Below are 23,181 nucleotides of genomic sequence, written 5' to 3'. Positions count from 1 at the left end.
CTGCCGAAAGGATTGTGTTGTAGACTGGAGATAGGTAGATCACCCATTTGCACCACTCAGGTGACCCTGAGGACACAGGTAAGCCTCCAGGTGGCCTCAACGACTCTCTAAAAGGATGCAAATGACCGGCTGTCTGCAAGGAGGATAAACCCTTCCACTCCCCACCATCCAGTCAGAACTAAAGAAGCTTCTGGGATGAGAAGCGAAACATCTTCAAGGAAAAACCCAAAGGTGCTTTTTCAAGAGGCAACTGGACTTTCTTGTTTTTCTTTGAAGACGTTTCGCTTCTCATCCCAGACGCTTCTTGAGCTGTGACTGGATGGAGGGGAATGGAAGGATTTGTACTCCTTGCAGAAAAATTGGTCATTTGCCTTCTTTTTAGAGGGTCGTTGAGGCCACTTGGAGGTTTGTCTGTGTCCTCAGGGCCACTTGAGTGGTGCAAATGGGTGTGGAGCCTTCTCTGAACTGCTGAAAGGACTGTGTTGCAGATTGGAGATAGATAGATCACCCATTTGCACCACTCAGGTGACCCTGAGGACACAGGTAAGCCTCCAAGTGGCCTCAACGACTCTCTAAAAAGAATGCAAATGACCGGCTGTCTGCAAGGAGTATAAATCCTTACGCTCCCCACCATCCAGTCAGAGCGGATGGTGAAGATGAGAAACGAAACGTCTTCAAAGAAAAACAAGAAAGTCCAGTTGCCTCCTGAAAAAGCACCTTTGGGTTTTTCCTCGAAGACGTTTCTCTTCTCATCCCAGAAGCTTCTTCAGCTCTGACTGGATGGTAGGGAGTGGAAGGATTTATCCTCCTTGCAGAAAAATTGGTCATTTGCATTCTTCTAAGAGTGTCGTTGAGACCACTTGGAGGTTTGTCTGTGTCCTCAGGGTCACCTGAGTGGTGCAAAAGGGTGATCTATCTATCTCCGGTCTACAACACAGTCCTTTTCAGCAATTCCAAGAAGACTTCACACCCAGAGTCTGAGTGGATGGTGGGGAGTGGAAGGATTTATCCTCCTTGCAGACAGCTGGTCATTCGCCTCCTTTTCGAGAGTCATTGAGGCCACTTGGAGGTTTATCTATGTTTATACAACACCGTCCTTTCAGCAGTTCCAAGAATGCTCCACACCCATCTGCACCACTCAGGTGGCCTTGAAGACACAGACGACTTTGGGGACACAGACAAACCTCCAAGTGGCCTCAAGGACCCTCTAAAAAGAATGCAAATGACCAGTTTTTCTGCAAGGAGTATAAATCCTTCCATTTCCCCACCATCCGGTCAGAGCTGAAGAAGCTTCTTGGATGAGAAGCGAAAGAAAAACGAGAAGGTCCAGTTGCCTCTGGAGGAAGCACCTTTGGGACAACCATCCCCAGATGATGAACATGTCAGGAATTCTGCCAGATCTTGAATGCCCTTGATTTGTGAAAGAAACAACTTTTTTTCACAAAAGAGATGTGAGCAAAGATAAGGCACGGGAACACCATTAAATTCCCTTCATTCAAGCACATCGCATAGATGGATGACTATAAAACTCCAAAGTTAATTCTTTGAAGGTTCCCAACAGCAAAAAAAAAAAAAAAAAAAAAGGAAAGTAGATTTGTTTGCCCCTTTCCCCCAGATTTAACTTACAGGTTTCTGAATATTGCTTTAGAGCTAAGTTAGATGTAACTTACAGGTTTTTGAATATTGCTTTAGAGCTAAGTTAGATGTAACTTACAGGTTTTTGAACATTGCTTTAGAGCTAAGTTAGATCTAACTTAGAGGTTTCTGAATATTGCTTTAGAGCTAAGTTAGATGTAACTTAGAGGGTTTTGAACATTGCTTTAGAGCTAAGTGAGATATAACTTACAGGTTTCTGAATATTGCTTTAGAGCAGTGGTTCTCAACCTGTGGGTCGGGACCCCATTTGGGGTCGAACGACCATTTCACGGGGGTCGCCAAACAACACAGTCCACCATTTTTTCTCCCTTTTCCTTAGCTGTGCTACTCCCTTTTATTCTATTGGCTTTTGAAAGCCAATAGAATAGACTCTCTTGAATAGAGTCTAATTCTATTGGCTTTCAAAAGCCAATAGGAATTGTCCAGGCTGTATCTGCCCTGCTGAGCCTGCCAAAAGTCCCATTCTGCAAACGGTGCTGCACCAGTTGAGTAGTCCTCGACTTACGACTGGTTGAGTAGTCCTTGACTTACGACCGGTTGGGGTCGCGGCATTAAAAAGGTTGAGAGCCACTGCTTTAGAGCTAAGTTAGATGCAACTAACAGGTTTTTGAATATTGCTTTAGAGCTAAGTGAGATGTAACTTACAGTTTTTTGAATATTGCTTTGCTAACGCCAACTTTATAAAGTCTCCCTGCATCCGAAGCACTTACTATCTGAAAAATGATGAAAAATTGATATTTCCAGTGTGTAGAAGTGAGAAGTACAGAAGTTTGCTGGAGCGATAGAAACATGGTTTCTATCCCGGTTGCATCAGGATATATTTAATCTGAGGATTTACCAGACTCTACTGAATGTCTATGGAGGTTCTCAGCCATCCAGATCCTGGTTGTCCCAAAGGTGTTTTTTCTAGAGGCAACAGGACTTTCTTGTTTTTCTTTGAAGACGTTTCGCTTCTCATCCAAGAAGCTTCTTCAACTCTGACTGGATGATGGGGAATGGAAGGATTTATACTCCTTGCAGAAAAACTGGTCATTTGCCTCCTTTTAGAGAGTCGTTGAGGCCACTGGGAGGTTTACCTGTGTCCTCAGGGTCACCTGAGTGGTGCAAATGGGTGTGGAGCCTTCTTGGAACAGCTTTCAGCACACCCATTTGCACCACTCAGGTGACCTTGAGGTCACAGGTAAACCTCCAAGTGGCCTCAACGGTTCTCCAAAAAAATGCAAATGACCAGTTTTTCTGCAAGGAAGATAAATCTTTCCATTCCCCGCCATCCACTCAGAGCTGAAGAAGCTTCTGGGATGAGAAGCGAAACGTCTTCAAGGAAAAACCCAAAGGTGTTTTTTCAGGAGGCAATTGGACTTTCTTCTTTTTTCTTTGAAGACGTTTCGTTGCTCATCTTCACCATCCGCTCGGACTGGATGGTGGGGAAATGGAAGGATTGATGCTCGTTGCAGAAAAACCGGTCATTTGCCTCCTTTTAGAGAGTCATTGAAGCCACTTGGATGCAAATGGGTGATCTATCTATCTCCAGTCTACAACACAGTCCTTTCAGCAGTTCTAAGAAGGCTCCACACCCATTTGCACCACTCAGATGACCCTGAGGACACAGACAAACCTCCAAGTGGCCTCAACGACTCTCTAAAAAGAATGCAAATGACCAATTTTTTCTGCAAGGAGTATAAATCCTTCCGTTCCTCCACCATCCAGTCAGAGCAGAAGAAGTTTCTGGGATGAGAAGCGAAACGTCTTCCAAGGACAAACAAGAAAGTCCAGTTGCCTCCTGGAAAAAGCACTTTTGGGACAACCAAGAACTGGAGGACTGAGCACCTCCATAGACATCCAAGAAGCTTCTTCAGCTCTGACTGGATGGTGGGGAATGGAAGGATTTATACTCCTTGCAGTCAGCTGGTCATTTAAGGCAGTAGTTCTCAACCTTTTTAATGCCGCGACCCCAACCGGTCGTAAGTCGAGGACTACCCAACCGGTCGTAAGTCGAGGAATTTCCCTGCCCGGGAGCGCCATGCATGTGTGGTGCCGCCCCCTGCGCCAGCCAAGGCATAGCTGGCAAGCAGCAGAGATGGCACAGGTTGACCACCGGCTGGGCCACCAGCTGGCCCAGCCCAATGGAGGTAAGGCACCCGCCTGGCCCCACGCGTGCCAGCAACCCTCCCTGCGCCCACCGGCCTCCCACCTCCCACCCCTGGCCCTCTTTTCCTTACATTTTTGGTAGTTGCCCAGCAGGGAGGGGTGGAAGCTTCCAGACAGCTCGCCTTCGCCGCAGACAACTTGCAGCACCGTTTGCAGAAGGGGACTTTTGGCGGGCTCAGCAGGGCAGAGACAACCTGGATAATTCCTATTGGTTTTTGAAAGCCAATAGAATTAGACTCTATTCAAGAGAATCTCTTCTATTGGCTTTCAAAAGCCAATAGAAGAAAAGGGAGTAGCACAGCGAAGGAAAAAGGGGGAAAAAATGGCGGGCTGCGTTGTTTGGCGACCCCCGTGAAATGGTTGTTCGACCCCAAATGGGGTCCCGACCCACAGGTTGAGAACCACTGTTTTAAGGAGTTGTTGAGGCCATCTGGAGGTTTATCTGTGTCCTCAGGGCCTTCCCCCGTGACGGCACCCAGGGCGGAGAACATCCCGCAGCCAAGAAGGCCCCACGCCCATTTGCACTATTCAGGTGACCCTGAGGACACAGGTAAAGCTCAAAGCCAACGTCCGGGACGCTGTGACCGTCGTAAATACGAGTCAGTTGCCGAGCCTCAGAATTTTGATCGTGTGACCGTGGGGATGCTGCAACGGTCACAAGTGGGGGCAAATGGCCCTACATTACTTTGTTTCCAGTGCCGTTGTAGCTTTGAACACTTGCTAAACGAGCTGTGGTGAGTCCAGGACCCCTTGATCGTTGGGACCGATTGTTCGTCTTTTTTACAGTCTCGTCCTTTTCTTTCCCTCCGGCGTCTGCAGTGTTCCCGGTGGTCTTGCTGAGAAATCTCAGGAACCCGGTCTTCGTGATGGTAGTTCTGGCGATGGTCAACCTTTCGGCCATGATCGCAGGCTTATCCACATTTTTGGCTAAATTCCTGGAGCAGCAATTCACCCTCTCGGCATCGGTGGCCAACATGATCCTAGGTAATAATAATAATAATAATAATAATAATAATAATAATAATAATAATAATAGCACCATTTGAACACCATTGGCATTGACAAATTTGCTATTAGTCAATTGCAAAAGGCGGCCTTATTAGGAACTGCTTCCATCCTGCGACGATATCTGTAATACCATCAAACATCCACATCTGCCTATCCCAGGTCCTGGGTAAGGACTCGATAGGTAGACAAAATGCCAAATCCAGTCTGAACATCTGGCTGACTGTGCGATGATCCATAATAATAATAATAATAATAATAATAATAGTAAAGTTGGAAGGGACCTTGGAGGTCATCTAGTCCAACCCCCTGCTCAGGCAGAAAACCCTATACCATTTTGGACAAAGGGCTGCCCAGTCTCTTCATAAAGGCTTCCAGTGTTGCAGCCTTCACAACTTCTGGAGGCAGGTTGTTAATAATAATAATAATAAAGTCAGAAGGTACCTTGGAGGTCATCTAGTCCAATCCCCTACCCAGGCAAGGAACCCTATACTGTTTCAGATAAATGACTGTCCAGTCTTCCAGTGTTGGAGCATTCACAACTTCTGGTTGTTAATAATAATAATAAAGTTGGAAGGGACCTTGGAGGTCATCTAGTCCAACCCCCTGCTCAGGGAGGAAACCCTAAACCATTTCGGACAAATGGCCGCCCAGTCTCTTCTTAAAAACTTCCAGTGTTGGAGCATTCACCGCTTCTGGAGGCAGGTGGTTTCACTGGTTAATTGTTCTCACTGTCAGGAAGTTTCTCCTTAGTTCCAGGTTGCTTCTCTCTTTGATGAGTTTCCATCCGTTGCTTCTTATCCTGCCTTCCGGCGCTTTGGAAAAGGCTGCTCTCTTCTTCCCCACATCCCACAAAGGGACCTCAAGTTCCAGGGCCCTGCTGCGGTCCAGCAGGCTGGGCCAGGTGTCTGCGGGGCAACGTTTTAGAACTGGAGGCAAAACTGCCTCTTGAATCTGCACTGAGGACGTTGCCTAGTGGGGTGATGAAATGTCTGCAAGAAAACCACCCAGCTCAGAGAGCGTCAGGAACACCACAGGCTGCCACCTCCTCCTCCCCCTCCTCCTCCTCCTCCTCTTCTTCCTCCTGCTCCTCTTCCTGCTCCTCCTCCTCCTCCTCTTCCTCCTCCTCTTCCTCCTCCTCCTCTTCTTCTTCCTCCTCCTCCTCCTCCTCCTCCTCCTCCTCCTTGGTGCTCTCTGAGCTGGGTGGTTTTCTTGCAAATGTTTCATGACCCAACTCCTGTATCTAACCTTATCAGTGCTAGAAGTGAGTGGGGCTTGCAGGGAGGAGGAGGTGGGGGAGGGACTGTGGAGTCCTTGGTGCTCACTGAGCTGGGTGGTTTTCTTGCAGACGTTTTGTGACCCAACTAGGGAACATCATCAGTGGTAGAAGGGAGGAGGAAGGAAGGAAGGAAGGAAGGAAGGAAGGAAGGAAGGAAGGAAGGAGAGATTGAAGGGGAAGGGAAGGAGAAGGAAGGAAGGAAGGAAGGAAGGAAGGAAGGAAGGAAGGAAGGAAGGAATGAAGGAAGGAAGGAAGGAAGGAAGGAAGGAAGGAAGGAAGGAAGGAAGGAAGGAAGGAAGGAAGGAAGGAAGGAAGGAAGGAAGGAAGGAAGGAAGGAAGACTAAGGGGTCCTTGGTGCTTTCTAAGCTGAATGGTTTTCTTGCACCCATTTCATGACCCAACTAGGGAACATCATCAGTGGCAGAAGGGAGGGTTTGTGTGTGGAGAGGAGGAGGAGGAGGAAGGAAGGAAGGGAGGGAGGGAGGGAGGGAGGGAGGGAGGGAGGGAGGAAGGGAGGGAGGGAGGAGGACTGTGGGGTCCTTGGTGCTCTCTGAGCTGGGTTGTTCTCCTGCAGACTTTTCATGACCCAAATAGGTAACATCATCAGGGCTAGAAGGGAGGAGGAGGAGGAGGAGGAAGGAAGGAAGGAAGGAAGGAAGGAAGGAAGGAAGGAAGGAAGGAAGGAAGGGAGGAAGGAAGGAAGGAAGGACTGTGGGGTCCTTGGTGCCCTCTGAGCTTGGTAGTTTTCTTGTAGACATTTCATGACCCAGGTAGGTAACGTAATCAGTACTTCAAGGGAGTGGGTTTTGAAGAGGAGGAGGAGGAGGAGGACTGTGTGGGGGTCCTGGGCGCTCTCTGAGCTTGGTGGTTTTCTTGCAGACATTTCACTACCCAACCAAGTAACATCATCAGTGCTACAAGAGAGTAGGGCTTATCCTCTGTTTCTGTACGGGGGTTATCTTATTGTGAACTTACAGAGAGGTGTGGGGGGGTCTTCCTCCAAGTGGTGGGATCTGAAGAAAGGCATTCCTCCCACGCTCCCGTTATGGCTGACCGAAGGGGTGAACTGCTTCATCCGTATGTCTGCCTCACCCCAATGCAGCTCACCTAACATTCTCCATGATGGACCCAAGCAGGGCCTGATGGGTGAGACCAAAGTCCTTGCCCAGGGCTCTTCAGACCTGGCCCTTTGATGACTTGTGGACTTCAACTCCCAGAATTCCTCAGCCAGCGAGCCTGGCTGAGGAATTCTGAGAGTTGACGTCCACAATTCATAAAAGGGCCAAGTTTGAAGACCCCTGTCCTTGCCTAACCAGAGAAGTCACTTCTACAATGTCCAGCGGAGTTTGAAGATATTACCTAGACTGGTTACAAAACGTTCGGAAGCCAACCCACAAGCTCAGAGAACGAACTTCCACCCTTATCACTGATGACATTACCTAGTTGGGTCATGAAACATCTGCAAGAAAAACCATCAAACTCAGAAAGCACCAAGAACCCCATTGTTCTCCTCCTCCTCCTCCTCCTCTTCCTCTCTGCAAACCCCACTCTCTTTTACTACTGATGACGCTATCTAGTTGGGTCATGAAACATCTGCAAGAAAAACCACCAGAGAGAGCACCAAGGACCCCATTGTTCTCTTCCTCCTCCTCCTCCTCCTTCTCCTCCTCCTCCTCCTCCTCCTCCTCTCCACAAACCCCACTCTCTTCTCAACTACTACTACTGGTTGTGTTATGAAATGTATGCAAGAAAAACCACCAAACTCAGAAAGCACCAAGGACCCCATTGTTCTCCTCCTCCTCCTCCTCCTCCTCCTCCTCCTCCTCCTCCTCCTCCTCCTCCTCCTCCTCCTCTCCACAAACCCCACACTCTTCTCAACTACTACTAGTGTTATGAAATGCCTGCAAGAAAAACCACCAAACTCAGAAAGCACCAAGGACCCCATTGTTCTCTTCCTCCTCCTCCTCCTCCTCCTCCTCCTCCTCCTCCTCCTCCTCCTCCTCCTCCTCCTCCTCCTCCTCCTCCTCCTCTCCACAAACCCCACTCTCTTCCCCACTACTACTACTAGTTGAGTTATGAAATGTCTGCAAGAAAAACCACCAAACTCAGAGAGCACCAAGGACCCTCACAGGCTTAAATCATAATGTGCCCGGTCTATATATGACCCGAGTCCATCAGGTCAGACCTCCACAACCCCATAACCGACAACTCACCTCCCAGCCTAGTACCAACTGGGAGCCCAGCCACCGCAAGTGTGACCCTCGCTTTGTGCTCTCTCCCTCCTCCAACCCGCAGGAGCCGTCAACATCCCTGGGGCCATGCTGGGAATCATCATTGGGGGTGCCATCATGAAGAGCTACAATTTCTCCCTCCGACAGGCCACCGTCCTGTGCATCATCAGCATGACCTTCTGTGTCCTCTTTGACATCCCCCTTCTCTTCTTGGGGTGTCCCACCCAGGTCGTCGCCGGGCTGGATTATTCCGGAAGGTACACAAACTCAGGAGCGGTCTCAGAGCATGGCTGTGCAAGTCGTTCTCGACATGATGACCGCAATGGAGCCCAACCTTTTGGTGGCTAAGCAAGGTGGTGGTTAAGTGAGTCCTATCCAATTTACGGCCTTCCTTTGCCGTGATTGTTAAGTGAACCACTGGAGGTACGTAAGTCGAACCTATGTAAGTTGAGGACTACCTAGGGGGTGGGGGAACGATGGCCCCTTTATGACTTGTGGACTTCAACTCCCAGAATTCCTGAGTCAACAACAATGGCCCCTTTACTACCCATTGACTTCAACTCCCAGAATTCCTGAGCCTGCTATACTCAGAATTCCATGCTGGCTCAGGAATTCTGGGAGTTGAAGTCCACGAGTCATGAAGGGGCCACAGTTCCCCCATGCTGGCTGAAGAATTCTGGGAGTTGAAGTCTACGAGTCATGAAGGGGCCATAGTTCCCTCATGCTGACTGAGGAATTCTGGGAGTTGAAGTCCACGAGTCATGAAGGGGCCATAGTTCCCCCATGCTGGCTGAGGAATTCTGGGAGTTGAAGTCCAGGAGTCATGAAGGGGCCATAGTTCCCCCATGCTGGCTGAGGAATTCTGGGAGTTGAAGTCCACGAGTCATGAAGGGGCCATAGTTCCCCCATGCTGGCTGAGGAATTCTGGGAGTTGAAGTCCACAAGTCATGAAGGGGCCATAGTTTCCCCCTGATGGCTCAGGAATTCTGGGAGTTGAAGTCCAGGAATCATGAAGGGGCCATAGCTGGCTGAGGAATTCTGGGAGTTGAAGTCCAGGAGTCATGAAGGGGCCATAGTTCCCCCATGCTGGCTGAGGAATTCTGGGAGTTGAAGTCCACGAGTCATGAAGGGGCCATAGTTCCCCCATGCTGGCTGAGGAATTCTGGGAGTTGAAGTCCACAAGTCATGAAGGGGCCATAGTTTCCCCCTGATGGCTCAGGAATTCTGGGAGTTGAAGTCCAGGAATCATGAAGGGGCCATAGTTCCCCACCCCTGATTTAGATCAACAAAGCAATCTCACGCTAATACATTTTACAACTCAGTCAATAAATAAATTTCAGATCAGCGGCTAATCCCTTGAACCTGGAACACAGGTGAATGCCAAAAGACACATTTTCAAAATGTTGCACCCGAATCCTTAATGCACACCAGAATTGATAATTCATGAGTTTAGAGAATCTTTAGAAAAACGCCAAGAATCGCTGGAGACAAAAAAAAAAAAAAATACAGGTAGTCCTCTGCTTACGGCCACGACTGATATTTTTGCTGCTAAGCAAAACGTTTGCTAAGTGAGTTTTGCCCCCTTTTACAACCGTTCTCGCCATGTTGGTTGAGCGAATCCCCGCCATTTGTTAACACGGTCGTTAAGCGAACCAGGCTCCCCCCATTGACTTTGCTAGTCAGAAGGTCATAAAAGAGGATCACGTGATACCCCTTCCCCCATCCCCCGGGACACTGTGACCGTCGTAAATATGAGCCAGTTGCCAAGCATCTGAATTTCGAACAGGTGACTGTGGGAGGGAAGCTGCGACGGTCGTAAGTGGGGAAAAAACTTTTTCCGGTGTTGTTGTAACTTGGAACGGTCCCTAAATGGACCGTTGTAAGTCGAGGAAGACCTGTAAATCCTTCTCCCTCTGATGGGAATCCTTGGGGGGGGGGGATTGAGCAAGTCTCAAAATCAACCTTGAGCAATGTGTCTGCTCCAGACCGAATGACGTTCCGGCTTTCTTGCAACAACTTGCAGATTAAATCAGCTGCAGCCGACACGATCCATCGGTGAATATCTGTGGAGGTTCTCCGTCATTCCAGGTCAGGGCTGTCCCAAAGGTGCTCTTTCTCGGGAGGCAACTGGACTTCCTTTTTTTTTTCTTTGAAGATGTTTCGCTTCTCATTCCAAGCAGCTCCTTCTGCTCTGACTGGATGGTGGGGAAATGGAAGGATTTATACTCCTTGCAGAAAAAATTGGTCATTTGCATTCTTTTAAGAGGGTCGTTGAGGCCACCTGGAGGTTTGTCTGTGTCTTTTTTTTTTTTTTAAGTTTTATTGTTTTTTTCCATTTTTTTCCAAAAGCTTAGGACACAACATGGTGGTCAGGATGTCAAATCATTCAAAAACAAAATCATATAAATATAGCTCAAATTAATTATCAAAAATTTCCTCTCTGTTTCCTAAATATAGTATTGCTTATTAAAATTAATTACAGTTTTAGGTAAAATTCAATCAAACAAAAATCATCAATCACATGCGATTGTAATAATCTATATCCTGTTTTTAAGCTTTATAATTACAGTTGTCATACTCCAATTACATTTTAGTAAATATATAGTTGGGATTTCGGGTATCCTTAATAATAGATCATTCATTGAGACTAATTCTTTCCCTATCACAAATTGCTCTTCCTCTCTCTATATTACAGCATAGTTATCATATTTAAAATAATAGCATAAATCCAACAGATACAATTCTATTTTTAAAAATATATTCTATCATTTCATCAATCTACATTTATAGAAAATCTTTTTAAGCCCTTGATAAAGTTTACACCTTCAAATGCTTATCAACTATAATATCAGGAAATTCGCATCCTTCATTCATAATTAAATCAGGAGGTTTGTCTGTGTCTTCAAGGCCATCTGAGTGGTGCAGATGGGTGTGGAGTCTTCTTGGAACTGCTGAAAGGACTGTGTTGTAGAAACACAGGTAAACCTCCAAGTGGCCTCAACGACTCTCTAAAAGGAGGCAAATGACCAGCTGTCTGCCAGGAGGATAAATCTTTCCACTCCCCACCATCCACTCAGACTCTGGGTGTGAAGCCTTCTTGGAATTGCTGAAAAGGACTGTGTTGTAGACCGAAGATAGATAGATCACCCTTTTGCACCACTCAGGTGACCCCGAGGACACAGATATACCTCCAAGTGGTCTCAACAACCCTCTTAGAAGAATGCAAATGACCGATTTTTCTGCAAGGAGGATAAATCCTTCCACTCCCCACCATCCAATCAGAGCTGAAGAAGCTTCTGGGATGAGAAGCGAAACGTCTTTGAGGAAAAACCCAAAGGTGCTTTTTCAGGAGGCAACTGGACTTTCTTTTTTTTTTTCTTTGAAGACGTTTCGCTTCTCGTCCCAGAAGCTTCTTCAGCTCTGACTGGATGGAGGGGAATGGAAGGATTTGTACTCCTTGCAGAAAAATTGGTCATTTGCCTTCTTTTAGAGGATCGCTGAGGCCACTTGGACCCCTGTGTCCTCAGGGTCACCTGAGTGGTGCAAATGGGTGTGGAGCCTTCTTGGAACTGCTGAAAAGGACCGTGTTGTAGACTGGAGATAGATAGCTCACCCATTTGCACCACTCAGGTGACCCTGAGGACGCAGGTAAGCCTCCAGGTGGCCTCAACGTCTCTCTAAAAAGGATGCAAATGACCAATTTTTCTGCAAGGACTACAAATCCTTCCACTCCCCACCGTCCAGTCAGAGCCGAAGAAGCTTCTGGGATGAGAAGCGAAATGTCTTCAAAGGAAAAACAAGAATGTCCAGTTGCCACCGGAAAAAGCACCTTTGGGACAATCAATAAATGAAGTTTATTTGTTTTTCTTTTTAAGATAATGAGATTCGCTAATAAAGTCCACTTGTTCCTCTGCACCGGTGCTCAAAAGTTCAGACTAGGTGATCATATTTCCCTCCCCTCTTTCGTAGTTCTGGACCTTGGCAGCTCATTACTGCTTGCAACCTGAAGTGTAACTGCTCGCTCTCCTTTTTCAACCCGGTGTGTGGGCAGGACCACATGGAGTACATCTCCCCTTGCTTTGCGGCCTGCACCACAGTCAACATCGACCCCATCACCAAGGCCGTCGTGGTGCGTAGAAATCCTCTTCCTGCTTTCGGTTTGTGAAAGGGTATTAACCAACCAACGCACCTTGATTGCATTTCCCTTCATTTACACGCTTGCATTTCATGTTGGGGAGAAAACAGCAGGCGGTAGAGCTAGAGTTAAGGACCTCCCAAGGTCCTAACTCTTGCTATTCCGTGTAAATGAACGGAATTGCAACTCTCTGCCTAATTCCTAAAATTATCCTTTCAACTGTCGGTGGAGATTCTCAGATAATAGTAATAATAATAATAATAATAATAATAATAATAATAATAATAATAAGCGCCTTGGGTGTAATCCCAAAACAACTGGAGCACCACTTGAACACCATTGGCATTGACAAATTTGCTTTTAGTCAATTGCAAAAGGCGGCCTTACTAGGAACCGCTTCCATCCTGCGACGATACCTGTAATACCATCAAACATCCACATCTGCCTATCCCAGGTCCTGGGTAAGGACTCGATAGGTAGACAAAATGCCAAATCCAGTCTGAACATCTGGCTCACTGTGCGATGATTAATAATAGTAATAATAATAATAATAATAATAATAATAATAACAACAGCAGAATAGACGAGAAAGAACTGGAGAAGATAACAAAATACAAAGACCTACAAATAGAAATAGAAAGACTGTGGCAAAAGCAAGCAAGGGTAGTACCAATAGTCATAGGCTCCTTGGGTGCAATCCCAAAACAACTGGAGCACCACTTGAACACCATTGGCATTGACAAATTCGCTATTAGTCAATTGCAAAAGGCGGCCTTACTAGGAACCGCTTCCATCCTGCGACGAGATCCGTAATACCATCAAACATCCACATCTGCCTATCCCAGGTCCTGGGTAAGGACTCGATAGGTAGACAAAATGCCAAATCCAGTCTGAACATCTGGCTGACTGTGCGATGATTAATGATAATAAGTTGGAAGGGACCTTGGGGGTCATCTAGTCCAACCCCCTGCTCATATACCAGTGATGGCGAACCTTTTAGAGACCGAGTGCCCCAAAACTGGCCCCACTGCCGCTCCACCCCCTGCCCCACCCCTGCTCCGTACCCAATCCCCTACACCACATGCCCGCAGGACCACTCACTGCCTCCAGGGCCCGCCGCAGATCACCCAGGCAGCCCAGCAGCGCCATGGCGGTCACGCCTCTGCCCACGCCCTACAGCATCAGCTGTGCACAATGGGGTGTGAGGGCAGAGTCTTGTCTACACTGTCTGGCTGCCATGCCCTTGGCTGCGCTGCTCTGTGTGGGCCACGCTCAGGGGTGACTCTCCTCCAGGGGGGCTGCTGGAGAGGACGGGGTCATGGGGGGAGGTGAGGCTGGGGCAACAGCACATGTGCCCACAGAGAGGGCTCCAAGTGCCGCCTCTGGCACACGAGCCATAGGTTCGCCACCACTGCCCTATACCATTTTGGACAAATGGCCATCCAGTCTCTTCTTAAAAACTTCCAGTGTTGGAGCATTCACTGCTTCTGGAGGCAGGTGGTTCCACTGGTTAATTGTCCTCACTGTCAGGAAATTCGTCCTTAGTTCCAGGTTGCTTCTCTCCTTGGTTAGTTTCCATCCGTTGCTTCTTGTCCTGCCTTCAGGTGCTTTGGAGAGTAGCTTGACTCCCTCTTCTTTGGGGCAGCCCCTGAGATACTGGAAGACTGCTATCATGTCCCCCCTCGTCCTTCTCTTCATCAAACTAGACATACCCAATTCCAGCAGCCATTCCTTATATGCTTTAGCCTCCAGTCCTCATGAAAAAGCAGCTTTGGCATATTGTTATTTGAGTGAGTAACAAAATGTCTTGGTTTTCATCAATTTCAGTCCAGTTGCCACAATTTTATCCTTTTTAGTTATTTTTTGGCCTGGATGATTGAATTGCCATTTACATATTAAAAACAAAAGTACCGGGAGACAGTTACCATTGGGGACAGGATAGGTGTCTTCTGCTATTTGAGGGGCTGTCACAATGAAGAAGAGGTCTACTTATTCTCCAAAAGCACCCAAGAAGGAACGGATGGAAACTAATCAAGGAGAGAAGCAACTTGGAACTAAGGAGAAACTTCCTGACAGTGAGGACAATTAACCAGGGGAACCACCTGCCTCCAGAAGCAGTGAATGCACCAACACTGGAAGTTTTTAAGAAGAGACTGGACAGCCATTTGTCTGAAATGGTATAGGGTTTCCTGCCTGAGCAAGGGGTTGGACTAGATGACCTCCAAGGTCCCCTCCACCTCTGTTATTCTGTTTAACGAAGAGAAGGATGAGGGGGGACATGATAGCAGCCTTCCAGTATCTCAGGGGCTGCCCCAAAGAAGAGGGAGTCAAGCTATTCTCCAAAGCGCCTGAAGGCAGGACAAGAAGCAACGGATGGAAACTCATCAAGGAGAGAAGCAACCTGGAACTAAGGAGAAATTTCCTGATAGTGAAAAGAATTAATTAATGGAAGGACTTGTCTCCAGAAGTTGTTTTTATGTTACTTATATGTAAGGGTGTAGGTCTATACATATGTTGTGTATAGTCTGTTTAAATGTGTGTTGTATATGTGTACACCTTGAGGGCAAGCAACTAAATTTCATTTTTAAGGTGTGCCGTTGTGCCCACAGTAAAAAATGACAATAAAGGTTAATCTAATCTAATCTAATCTAACCTAACCTAACCTAACCTAATCCAACCCAACCCAACCCAACCCAACCCAACCTAACCCAACCCAACCCAACCCAATCCAACCTAAACCAACCTAAGCCAACCTAACCTAACTCAACTTAACCCAACCCAACCCAACCCAACCTAACCTAACCCAACCCAACCCAACCCAACCCAACCTAACCTAACCTAACCTAACCCAACCCAACCCAACCCAATCTAATCTAACCTAACCCAACCCAACCCAACCCAACCCAACCTAACCTAACCTAACCCAACCCAACCCAACCTAACCCAACCCAACCCAACCTAACCTAACCTAACCCAACCCAACCTAATCTAATGTAATCTAATCTAATCTTGCGAGTGCTCCAACACTGGAGGTTTTTAAGAAGAGGCTGGACAACCATTTGTCTGAAATGGTATAGGGTCTCCTGCTTGAGCAGGGGGTTGGACTAGATGACCTCCGAGGCCTCTTCCAACTGTATTATTCCGCTATTCCCTCGTTCTTTCCTGACCTTCTCCTCCTTCTCCGTTCAGAACTACACCGAATGCAACTGCATCCTCCTCAACGGTGCCATCGGCTATGCTAAGCCCGGCCACTGTAGCTCTTCCTGCAGCCACTTCCTGCTGCCCTTCGTTCTGATTGCTGCCATCTCTGGATTCCTAGCCAGCCTCTCCCACACGCCGGCCTTCGTCCTCGTCCTCAGGTAGCTGGAGAAGCCAAGCAAGGGGGCATCTGTGCATTGGATTATCGGTGTCCGGCCTGGATTATTTTTACAAATAATTCAAGGCAGAGAACAGAGCTAGCTCACCTCCCCCCTTGTTTTCTCACAACAACAACCCAGTGAGGTGGGTTGGGCTGAGAGACTGGCCCAAAGTCACCCAGCTGGCTTTCATGCCTAAGGCGGGACTAGAATTCACTGCCTCCTGGTGATTGGCCCAAAGTCACCCAGCTGGTTTTCATGTCTAAGGCAGGACTAGAATTCACCACCTCCTGGTGATTGGCCCATAGTCACCCAGCTGGTTTTTGTGCCTAAGGTGGGACTAGAATTCACCACCTCCTGGTGATTGGCCCAAAGTCATCCAGCTGGCTTTCATGTCTAAGGCATCATTCTCATCATGGTCTCATTAAAATAGGAGCCGTTGTGGACAACAGTCCCCCAAAGTCCCCCAAGTATTTTATAGACTGCCCTGAGAAGTCTGTGGGTTAATAGCTGACAATGATCGGTGACAGGAAGTGGGGAGGGATCTCCATTGCACATACCTGGACTCCCTTCCAGCAATGAGGTGTCCCCCCAAGTTTTGATGTGGCAGAAAGCAAGAAGAATGGATATCTGTGGAGAGTCTCAGCCATCCATGTCCAAGTTGCCTCAAAGATGCTTTCCTAAAATGGCAGCTGGGTTCTTGAAGAAGAAGGAGGAAGAAGAAAGAAGGAGGAAGAAGAAAGAAAGAAGAAAAAGGAAGAAGAAAGTGAAGAGAAGGAAGAGAAGGAGAAGAAGAAGAAGAAGAAGAAGAAGAAGAAGAAGAAGAAGAAGAAGAAGAAGAAGAAGAAGAAGAAGAAGAAGAAGAAGAAGAAGTAGTAGTAGTAGTAGTAGTAGTAGTAGTAGTAGTAGTAGTAGTAGTAGTAGTAGTTGTTTCACTTGTGGTCAATGGTGACCGGATGGTTCATCATCACATCATCATGGCTGATGAAGCTTCTTGGATGAGAAGCAAAAATTCTCCTCCTCCTCCTCCTCCTCCTCCTCCTCCTCCTCCTCCTCCTCCTCCTCCTCCTCCTCCTCCTCCTTCTTCTTCTTCTTCTTCTTCTTCGTCTTCTTCGTCTTCTTCGTCGTCTCCTCCTCCTCCTCCTCCTCCTCCTCCTCCTCCTCAAGGAAAAAACAGACCAGCTGTGTTTTGAAGAAACACCTTTGAGACAAAGAGCCTGGTGTTCTCAAAAGTATTTCTAACTGTTCTGAGTCCCACACTGTTCCCATGCCGAGAAGCCACAGCAAAGTGTGTGTAAAACCACCGGGGATCCTCCAGTTGGCATCCCCGGAGAGCCACAGTATTTGTTCCCCACCAAATCCTTCTCTTTGTGGTTTCAGGAGCGTCAAGAGGCAAGACAAATCGTTCGCCCTCGGCATACACTTTCTGCTCTTGAGAGTTCTTGGTAAGTCAAGTGGCAAGGCCGGTTCCGTTGGGAATTCTAGGCTGGCACCGGGATCTGTGTGGAATTTAGCAATCTACGAAGCAAATCTCCAGCTCTTGGGATGAAACAAAAGTATGAAGTTTTACAAATCAGACCGGCAATGGGTGGGCGTTCTCCACCCTATCTCCGCCTATGGCAGGGATAGGCAACCTTGTCTCTTTTATGACTGGTGGATTTCAACTCCCAGAATTCCTGAGCCAGCCATGCTGAGGGGAAAGGGAATGGTTTCCAAGGTGAGCCATGCTGGCTCAGGAATTTTGAGAGTTGAAGTTCATCAGTCACGAAGGGGCCATAGTTCCCCATGTTGGCTGAGGAATTCTGGGGGTTGAAGTCCATGAGTCATGAAGGGGCCATAGTTCCCTCATGCTGGCTCAGGAATTCTGGGAGTTGAAGTCCATGAGTCATGAAGGGGCCATAGTTCCCCCATGCTGGCTCAGGAATCCTGGGAGTTGAAGTCCGCGAGTCACGAAGGGGCCATAGTTCCCCCATGCTGGCTCAGGAATTCTGGGAGTTGAAGTCCACCAGTCATAAAAGAGCCAAGGTTGCCTGTCTCTACCCTAGGGCCTCAGAGGTTGCAGGGAGGGCCCGGTTCTCTGCCGCCCCCCAACATGCCAAAGGGGTCTGTGCCAGGCTCCATCCAGCGGATCAGAATGGTTGTTGACGCTGCTGGATAAACCAGACAGGCAACACGACGAGACGAGCTCATTCTAGTTTATTGTCAGGGGATGTTAAGGGAAATCTGGTCAGCGAGGGTGGGGGCTTCCTAAGTTTCCTTCTCTGGCTGTTAGGCAGCTCTTGTCTGACCCCCAAGGCCATTCCTATAGGGAGGGAAGGAAGGAAGGAAGGAAGGAAGGGAGGGAGGGAGGGAGGGAGGGAGGGAAGGAAGGAAGGAAGGAAGGAAGGAAGGAAGGAAGAGGGAGGGAAGGGCCAGCTTTAAGTTTCCTTCCTTCCTTCCTTCATTCCTTCCTTCCTTCCTTCTTTCTTTCACCTTTTCTTCCTTTCTCCCTTTATTCCTTCCTTCCCTCCCTCCTCCTTTTCCTCCCTCCCTCCTTACCTTCCCTTTCTCCCTCCCCTTCCCTTCCCTTGTCTTCCTTCCTTCCTTTCTTCCTTCCCTTCCTCCTCCCTTCCCTCCTTCCCTTCTTTCCTCCTTCCTTCCTTCCTCCCTCTCCCTTTCCCTTCCCCCCTTCCTTCCTTCCTCCTCTCCTCTCTCCTCCCCTCCCCTTTCTCCTTCCTCCCTTCCCTTCCTTGCACCCTTTCCTTTTATTTCTTCATTCTTTCGTTCCTTCCCTCCTTCTTCCCTTCTTCCTTCCTCCCCTTCCCTTTTCTTCCTTCGCTCCTTCCCTCCTTCTTCCCTCCCGCCCTCCCCTTCCTCCTCCTTTCCTTCCACCCTTCCTTCCTGCTTGTCATATCTAAAAGGAAGGGGACTTTTAGATTACAGACACAGCAAAGGCCCAGGACACACACACACACCGCCCTCCCCCTGCCAGCTGGGACTCCAAGGCAGCAAGGGCTGAGCTCCGGGCCTGAGCCGATCCAGCCGCCCGCAGCTTCAGCACCTCGGACAGCTCCGGGGCGGGAGAGGCAAGAACCGGCGGCCGCATTTTTTTTCCCGGCTACAAGACGGACCAACCCCGGAGGCCTTTTCCAACGAGGCCCCAGAGTGGCACTTGTTGTTGTTAGTTGCGAAGTCGTGTCCGGCCCATGGCGACCCCATGAACAACGTCCCTCCAGGCCTTCCTGTCCTCTACCATCTTCTGGAGTCCATTGAAGCTCACGCCTCCTGCTTCAGGGACTCCCTCCAGCCACCTCCTTCTCTGTCGTCCCCTTCTTCTCTCGCCCTCCATCTTTCCCAGCATTAGGCTCTTCTCCAGGGAGTCCTTCCTTCTCATTAGGTGGCCAAAGTCCTTGAGTTTCCACTTCAGGATCTGGCCTTCTAAAGAGCAGTCGGGGTTGATCTCCTCCGGGACTGACCGGTTGGATCGCCTTGCAGTCCAAGGGACTCGCAGGAGTCTTCTCCAGCCCCAGAGTTCAAAGGCCTCCATTCTTTGGCGCTCAGCCTTTCTTACGGTCCAACTTTCACAGCCGTACGTTGCAACTGGGAAAACCATGGCCTGGACTATACGCACTTTTGTTGGCAGGGTGACGTCTGCTTTTTAGTATGCTGTCTAGATTTGCCATAGCTTTCCTCCCCAGGAGCAAGCGTCTTTTAATTTCTTGGCTGCAGTCCCCATCTGCGGTGATCTTGGAGCCCAGGAAGATAAAATCTGTCACTAGGGGTGAAACTTATCCCTCAGTAACAGGGGCAGGAAACAGGAGGGAAGCTTCCCTGTAGCCCCATTTCCCAGGTTCAGGAAGTTCCTGGAAAAAAACAGCACCCTGCAGTGGTAGAAAATGCACAAGGGTCCTCCAATTACGACCACCCACGAGCCCCACCTTTCTGTCACTAAGCAAGATATTGGTTAACTGAGGTGTACCCCGTTTTACGACCTTTCCTGCCACCGTTGTTAAGTGAATCACCACCGTTCTTAGGATAGCAATACGGTCATTATGCAAATCCGGCTTCCCCCCCATTGACTTTGCTGGTCAGAAGGTCACAAAATAGGATCACATGACACCACGACGCTGCGACCGTCATAAATACGAGTCAGTTGCCACGCCTCTGAATTTTGATCACCTGACCGTGGGGAAGCTGCGACGGTCGTAAGTGAGAAAAACGGATTTCAGTCACTTTTCCCAGCGCTGTCGTAACCTCAAGCAGTCATTAAATGAACTGTTGACCCTCTGTATGTATTCTTTGCTTCTTCCCCAGCCTGGTTGCCTGCTCCCGTGGTCTACGGCAGTGCCATCGACACAACCTGTCTCCTGTGGCAGTATAAGTGTAAAAAGAGAGCAGGTTGTCGATACTACAACCACACGACATTCCGGAAAAGGTGAGTTCTTTTCCTTTGCTCCTGTGTCTTCCTGTCGCCGGACATCAGTTGGCCCTGCGCAGGACCAAGGAGATAAGCAGCACGCAAAGGATCTCGGTTTGTGTATGGCAGACATGTCAAACACAAGGCCCAGGGGCCGGATGCGGCCCGCGAAGTGGTTTCATGTGGCCCGCGAAGCCATCCTGGAAACAGTGAGGGAACGGCCCCCGCTGCCTTGGCCTTGGCCCACGCCAGCCAGGAGCCAATGTACAATTTTGTGGTGGCCATCTATGCTGCAACGCATTCAGTATTAGCTCCACAAGGCCGTCTTGGAAACAGCGAGGAACCAGCCCCTGTCACATCGTCCCTGTCCCCTGGGTGCACGCTGGGGAGGTGTCCCCCTTTGTGAGGATTGAAGAAATGCACCATCACCTGGAAGTGGCCAGCAAATGGCCCTCGCCTACTTCACCTATCTGGCTTGATGGACTCTGCCCTGGTCCCACCCCCTTCTGCCAGAGACCCTCAGATCTGTCCCACTCCTGCCCAGGCCCCCACAGGCACCCTTGACGTGAATGATGTAGAGCCGGCCACGCCCACCCCGAAGGCCACACCCACTCCATCCACGCCCACCCAGTAGGCTGCCCCCCCTGCCCCCCTGAGGGCAACTGCAATGCTGATGTGGCCCTCAATGAAATTGAGTTTGACACCCCTGGTGTAGGGGAAGGTGGCAGAACCCCGGGGGGGGCGGAGTCAAAAGAGGCATCAGCCTAGAATTTCTGTGTTGTCACAAACAAACTAAGTCCAGGGCAGTGGTTCTCAACCTGTGGGTCGGGACCCCATTTGGGGGTCGAACGACCATTTCACGGGGGTTGCCAAACAACGCAGTCCGCCATTTTTCCCCCCTTTTCCTTAGCTGTGCTACTCCCTTTTCTTCTATTGGCTTTTGAAAGCCAATAGAATAGACTCTCTTGAATAGAGTCTAATTCTGTTGGCTTTCCAAAGCCAATAGGAATTGTCCAGGCTGTCTCTGCCCTGCTGAGCCTGCCAAAAGTCCCATTCTGCAAACGGTGCTGCACCAGTTGAGTAGTCCTCGACTTACGACCGGTTGGGGGTCGCGGCATTAAACAGGTTGAGAACCACTGGTCCAGGGGAACCAGCAGAACCACTTGCCTCCAGACACTGTGGGTGCTTCATCACTGGAATTTTCTTTAAGGAAAGACTGGACAGCTGTTTGTCTGGAATGGGATACGGTCTCCTGGTTGAGCAGAGGGCTGGACTAGTGGATCTCTAAAGTCCCTCCCAATTCTGTTATTCCTTTGAAATGCCTGGATCTAACTTGTGACAGGTTCTAACTCAGGGGTCTTCCAACTTGGCCCTTTGATGACTTGTGGACTTCAACTCCCAGAATTCCTCAGCCAGGCACACGTGCCTGGCTGAGGAATTCTGGGAGTTGAAGTCCACAAATCATCAAAGGGCCAAGTTGGAGGACCCCTGGACTTAAATTCCCAGAATTCCTCAGCCAAGCACGCTGGCTGAGGAACTCTGGGAGTTGAAGTCCACGAGTCATCAAAGGGCCAAGTTGGAAGACCCCTGGACCTCAACTCCCAGAATTCCTCAGCCAGGCACGCTGGCTGAGGAATTCTGGGAGTTGAAGTCCACAAGTCATCAAAGGGTCAAGTTGGAAGACTCCTGATTTAGTGAATGGTTTGAAGTTTGAAGTAAAACAGCACTCAAATAATAATAATAATAATAATAATGACGTACAACTATTCCTTACGACCATGGCCGCATCTCCATGGCCACGTGATCCCTTACTAAGACAGGACTTTATGTCTCTTGTTAACTGCAACACCCCCAATGGAGCGAAGTGAAGGAAGCTGTTTCCAATGACTCTGTTTTGTTTGTTTTTTTGACACCCCCCCCCCCCCAGGTTTGTGGGCATCCAGCTTTTATTCGAAACCTGCTGCTGTTTCTCCTTCTGCATCGTCTATTTACTCCTGGTTCGAAAGGAGGATGAAGAGGAGGGAGAGGAAGAAAAAAGGGGGGCGTCTCCAGGACCCGCCAATTAATCATACCCTTGATATTGGGGGGGGGGGGTCGGCACTCTGCGTTTCGGCTCGGCCCAATGGACGGAACTGGATTGCTTGGCCGGAATCGGAGTGAAACTCGGACGCAACAAGGACTTTCTTAGGCCGAGTTTCAATCTGGCGCTTTGATATTTCTTTTTTTTTCTCTTTTTGTTCCTTTTTTTTCTTTTTCTTTTCTTTCTTCCTCTCTTCTTTGCCTTTCTTTGTTGCTTTCTTTCTTTCTTTCTTAGTTTGTTTGTTTCTTTCCTTCTTTCTTTCTTTCTTTCTTTCTTTCTTTCTCATTTCAAAGTGATGAGTTTCTAACCTCTTCTTCCCTCCCTCCCTCCCTCCCTCCCTCCCTTCCTTCCTTCCTTCCTTCCTTCCTTCCTAAATCCATAACTCTATGGATTTGCACAAACTCTACTGTGTCTAGAGTTAAAAATGAAGACTCTCCAGATCCAGGATGCCTCAGATCCAAAGTCTGTCTTTCTCTTTCTTTCTTTTTTTCTTTTTTTCTTTCTTTCTTTCTTTCTTTCTTTCTTTCTTTCTTTCTTCCTTCCTTCCTTCCTTCCTTCCTTCCTTCCCTTCTCTCCCTCCCTACCTCCCTCCTTCCTTCCTTCCTTTTTCTTTCTTTCCTTCCTTCCTTTCTCTCCCTCCCTTCCTTCCTTCTTTCTTTCTTTCTTTCTTTCTTTCTTTCTTTCTTTCTTTCTTTCTTTCTTTCTTTCTTTTCTTTCCGACAATGTGACTGGATGTTCCTAGCCGGTTCTGCCCTTGGCTGAAGGGCAAAAGAGAAATAAATATGTAATTTGACTGTCTGGTGAGCAGCATCGGCCATCCTAATGTAGCCACTGAAAAGCGCCCAGGGAATGGAGAGGCTTAAGTTCCTTTCCCACAAAGAAGTCAGGGTCCATA

At 48.6% G+C, this 23,181-nt stretch overlaps 1 protein-coding gene across 2 annotated transcripts in view; it reads left to right on the top strand.

Moving 5' to 3' along the window:
- The window catches only part of SLCO2B1 (solute carrier organic anion transporter family member 2B1), a 50,616-nt gene extending 28,104 nt beyond the window's left edge, over nucleotides 1-22,512 (top strand). For both annotated transcript variants that reach the window (XM_039366790.1, XM_039366789.1), the window contains 7 exons: nucleotides 4,624-4,788; nucleotides 8,384-8,576; nucleotides 12,289-12,448; nucleotides 15,644-15,813; nucleotides 17,191-17,255; nucleotides 20,104-20,224; nucleotides 22,134-22,512. In XM_039366790.1, the coding sequence (XP_039222724.1) occupies nucleotides 4,624-4,788; nucleotides 8,384-8,576; nucleotides 12,289-12,448; nucleotides 15,644-15,813; nucleotides 17,191-17,255; nucleotides 20,104-20,224; nucleotides 22,134-22,272 (1,013 nt within the window). In that variant the 3' untranslated portion in view covers nucleotides 22,273-22,512. The remainder of the gene's footprint in view (nucleotides 1-4,623; nucleotides 4,789-8,383; nucleotides 8,577-12,288; nucleotides 12,449-15,643; nucleotides 15,814-17,190; nucleotides 17,256-20,103; nucleotides 20,225-22,133) is intronic.
- Nucleotides 22,513-23,181: the final 669 nt, after the last annotated feature.

This window comes from Crotalus tigris, unplaced genomic scaffold (assembly GCF_016545835.1).
Source record: "Crotalus tigris isolate CLP2741 ecotype Arizona unplaced genomic scaffold, ASM1654583v1 scf7180000020356.207472, whole genome shotgun sequence".
Taxonomy (NCBI): domain Eukaryota; kingdom Metazoa; phylum Chordata; class Lepidosauria; order Squamata; family Viperidae; genus Crotalus; species Crotalus tigris.
Note: the sequence above shows the minus strand (reverse complement) of the source record. Positions and strands in the feature narration are given on the sequence as shown.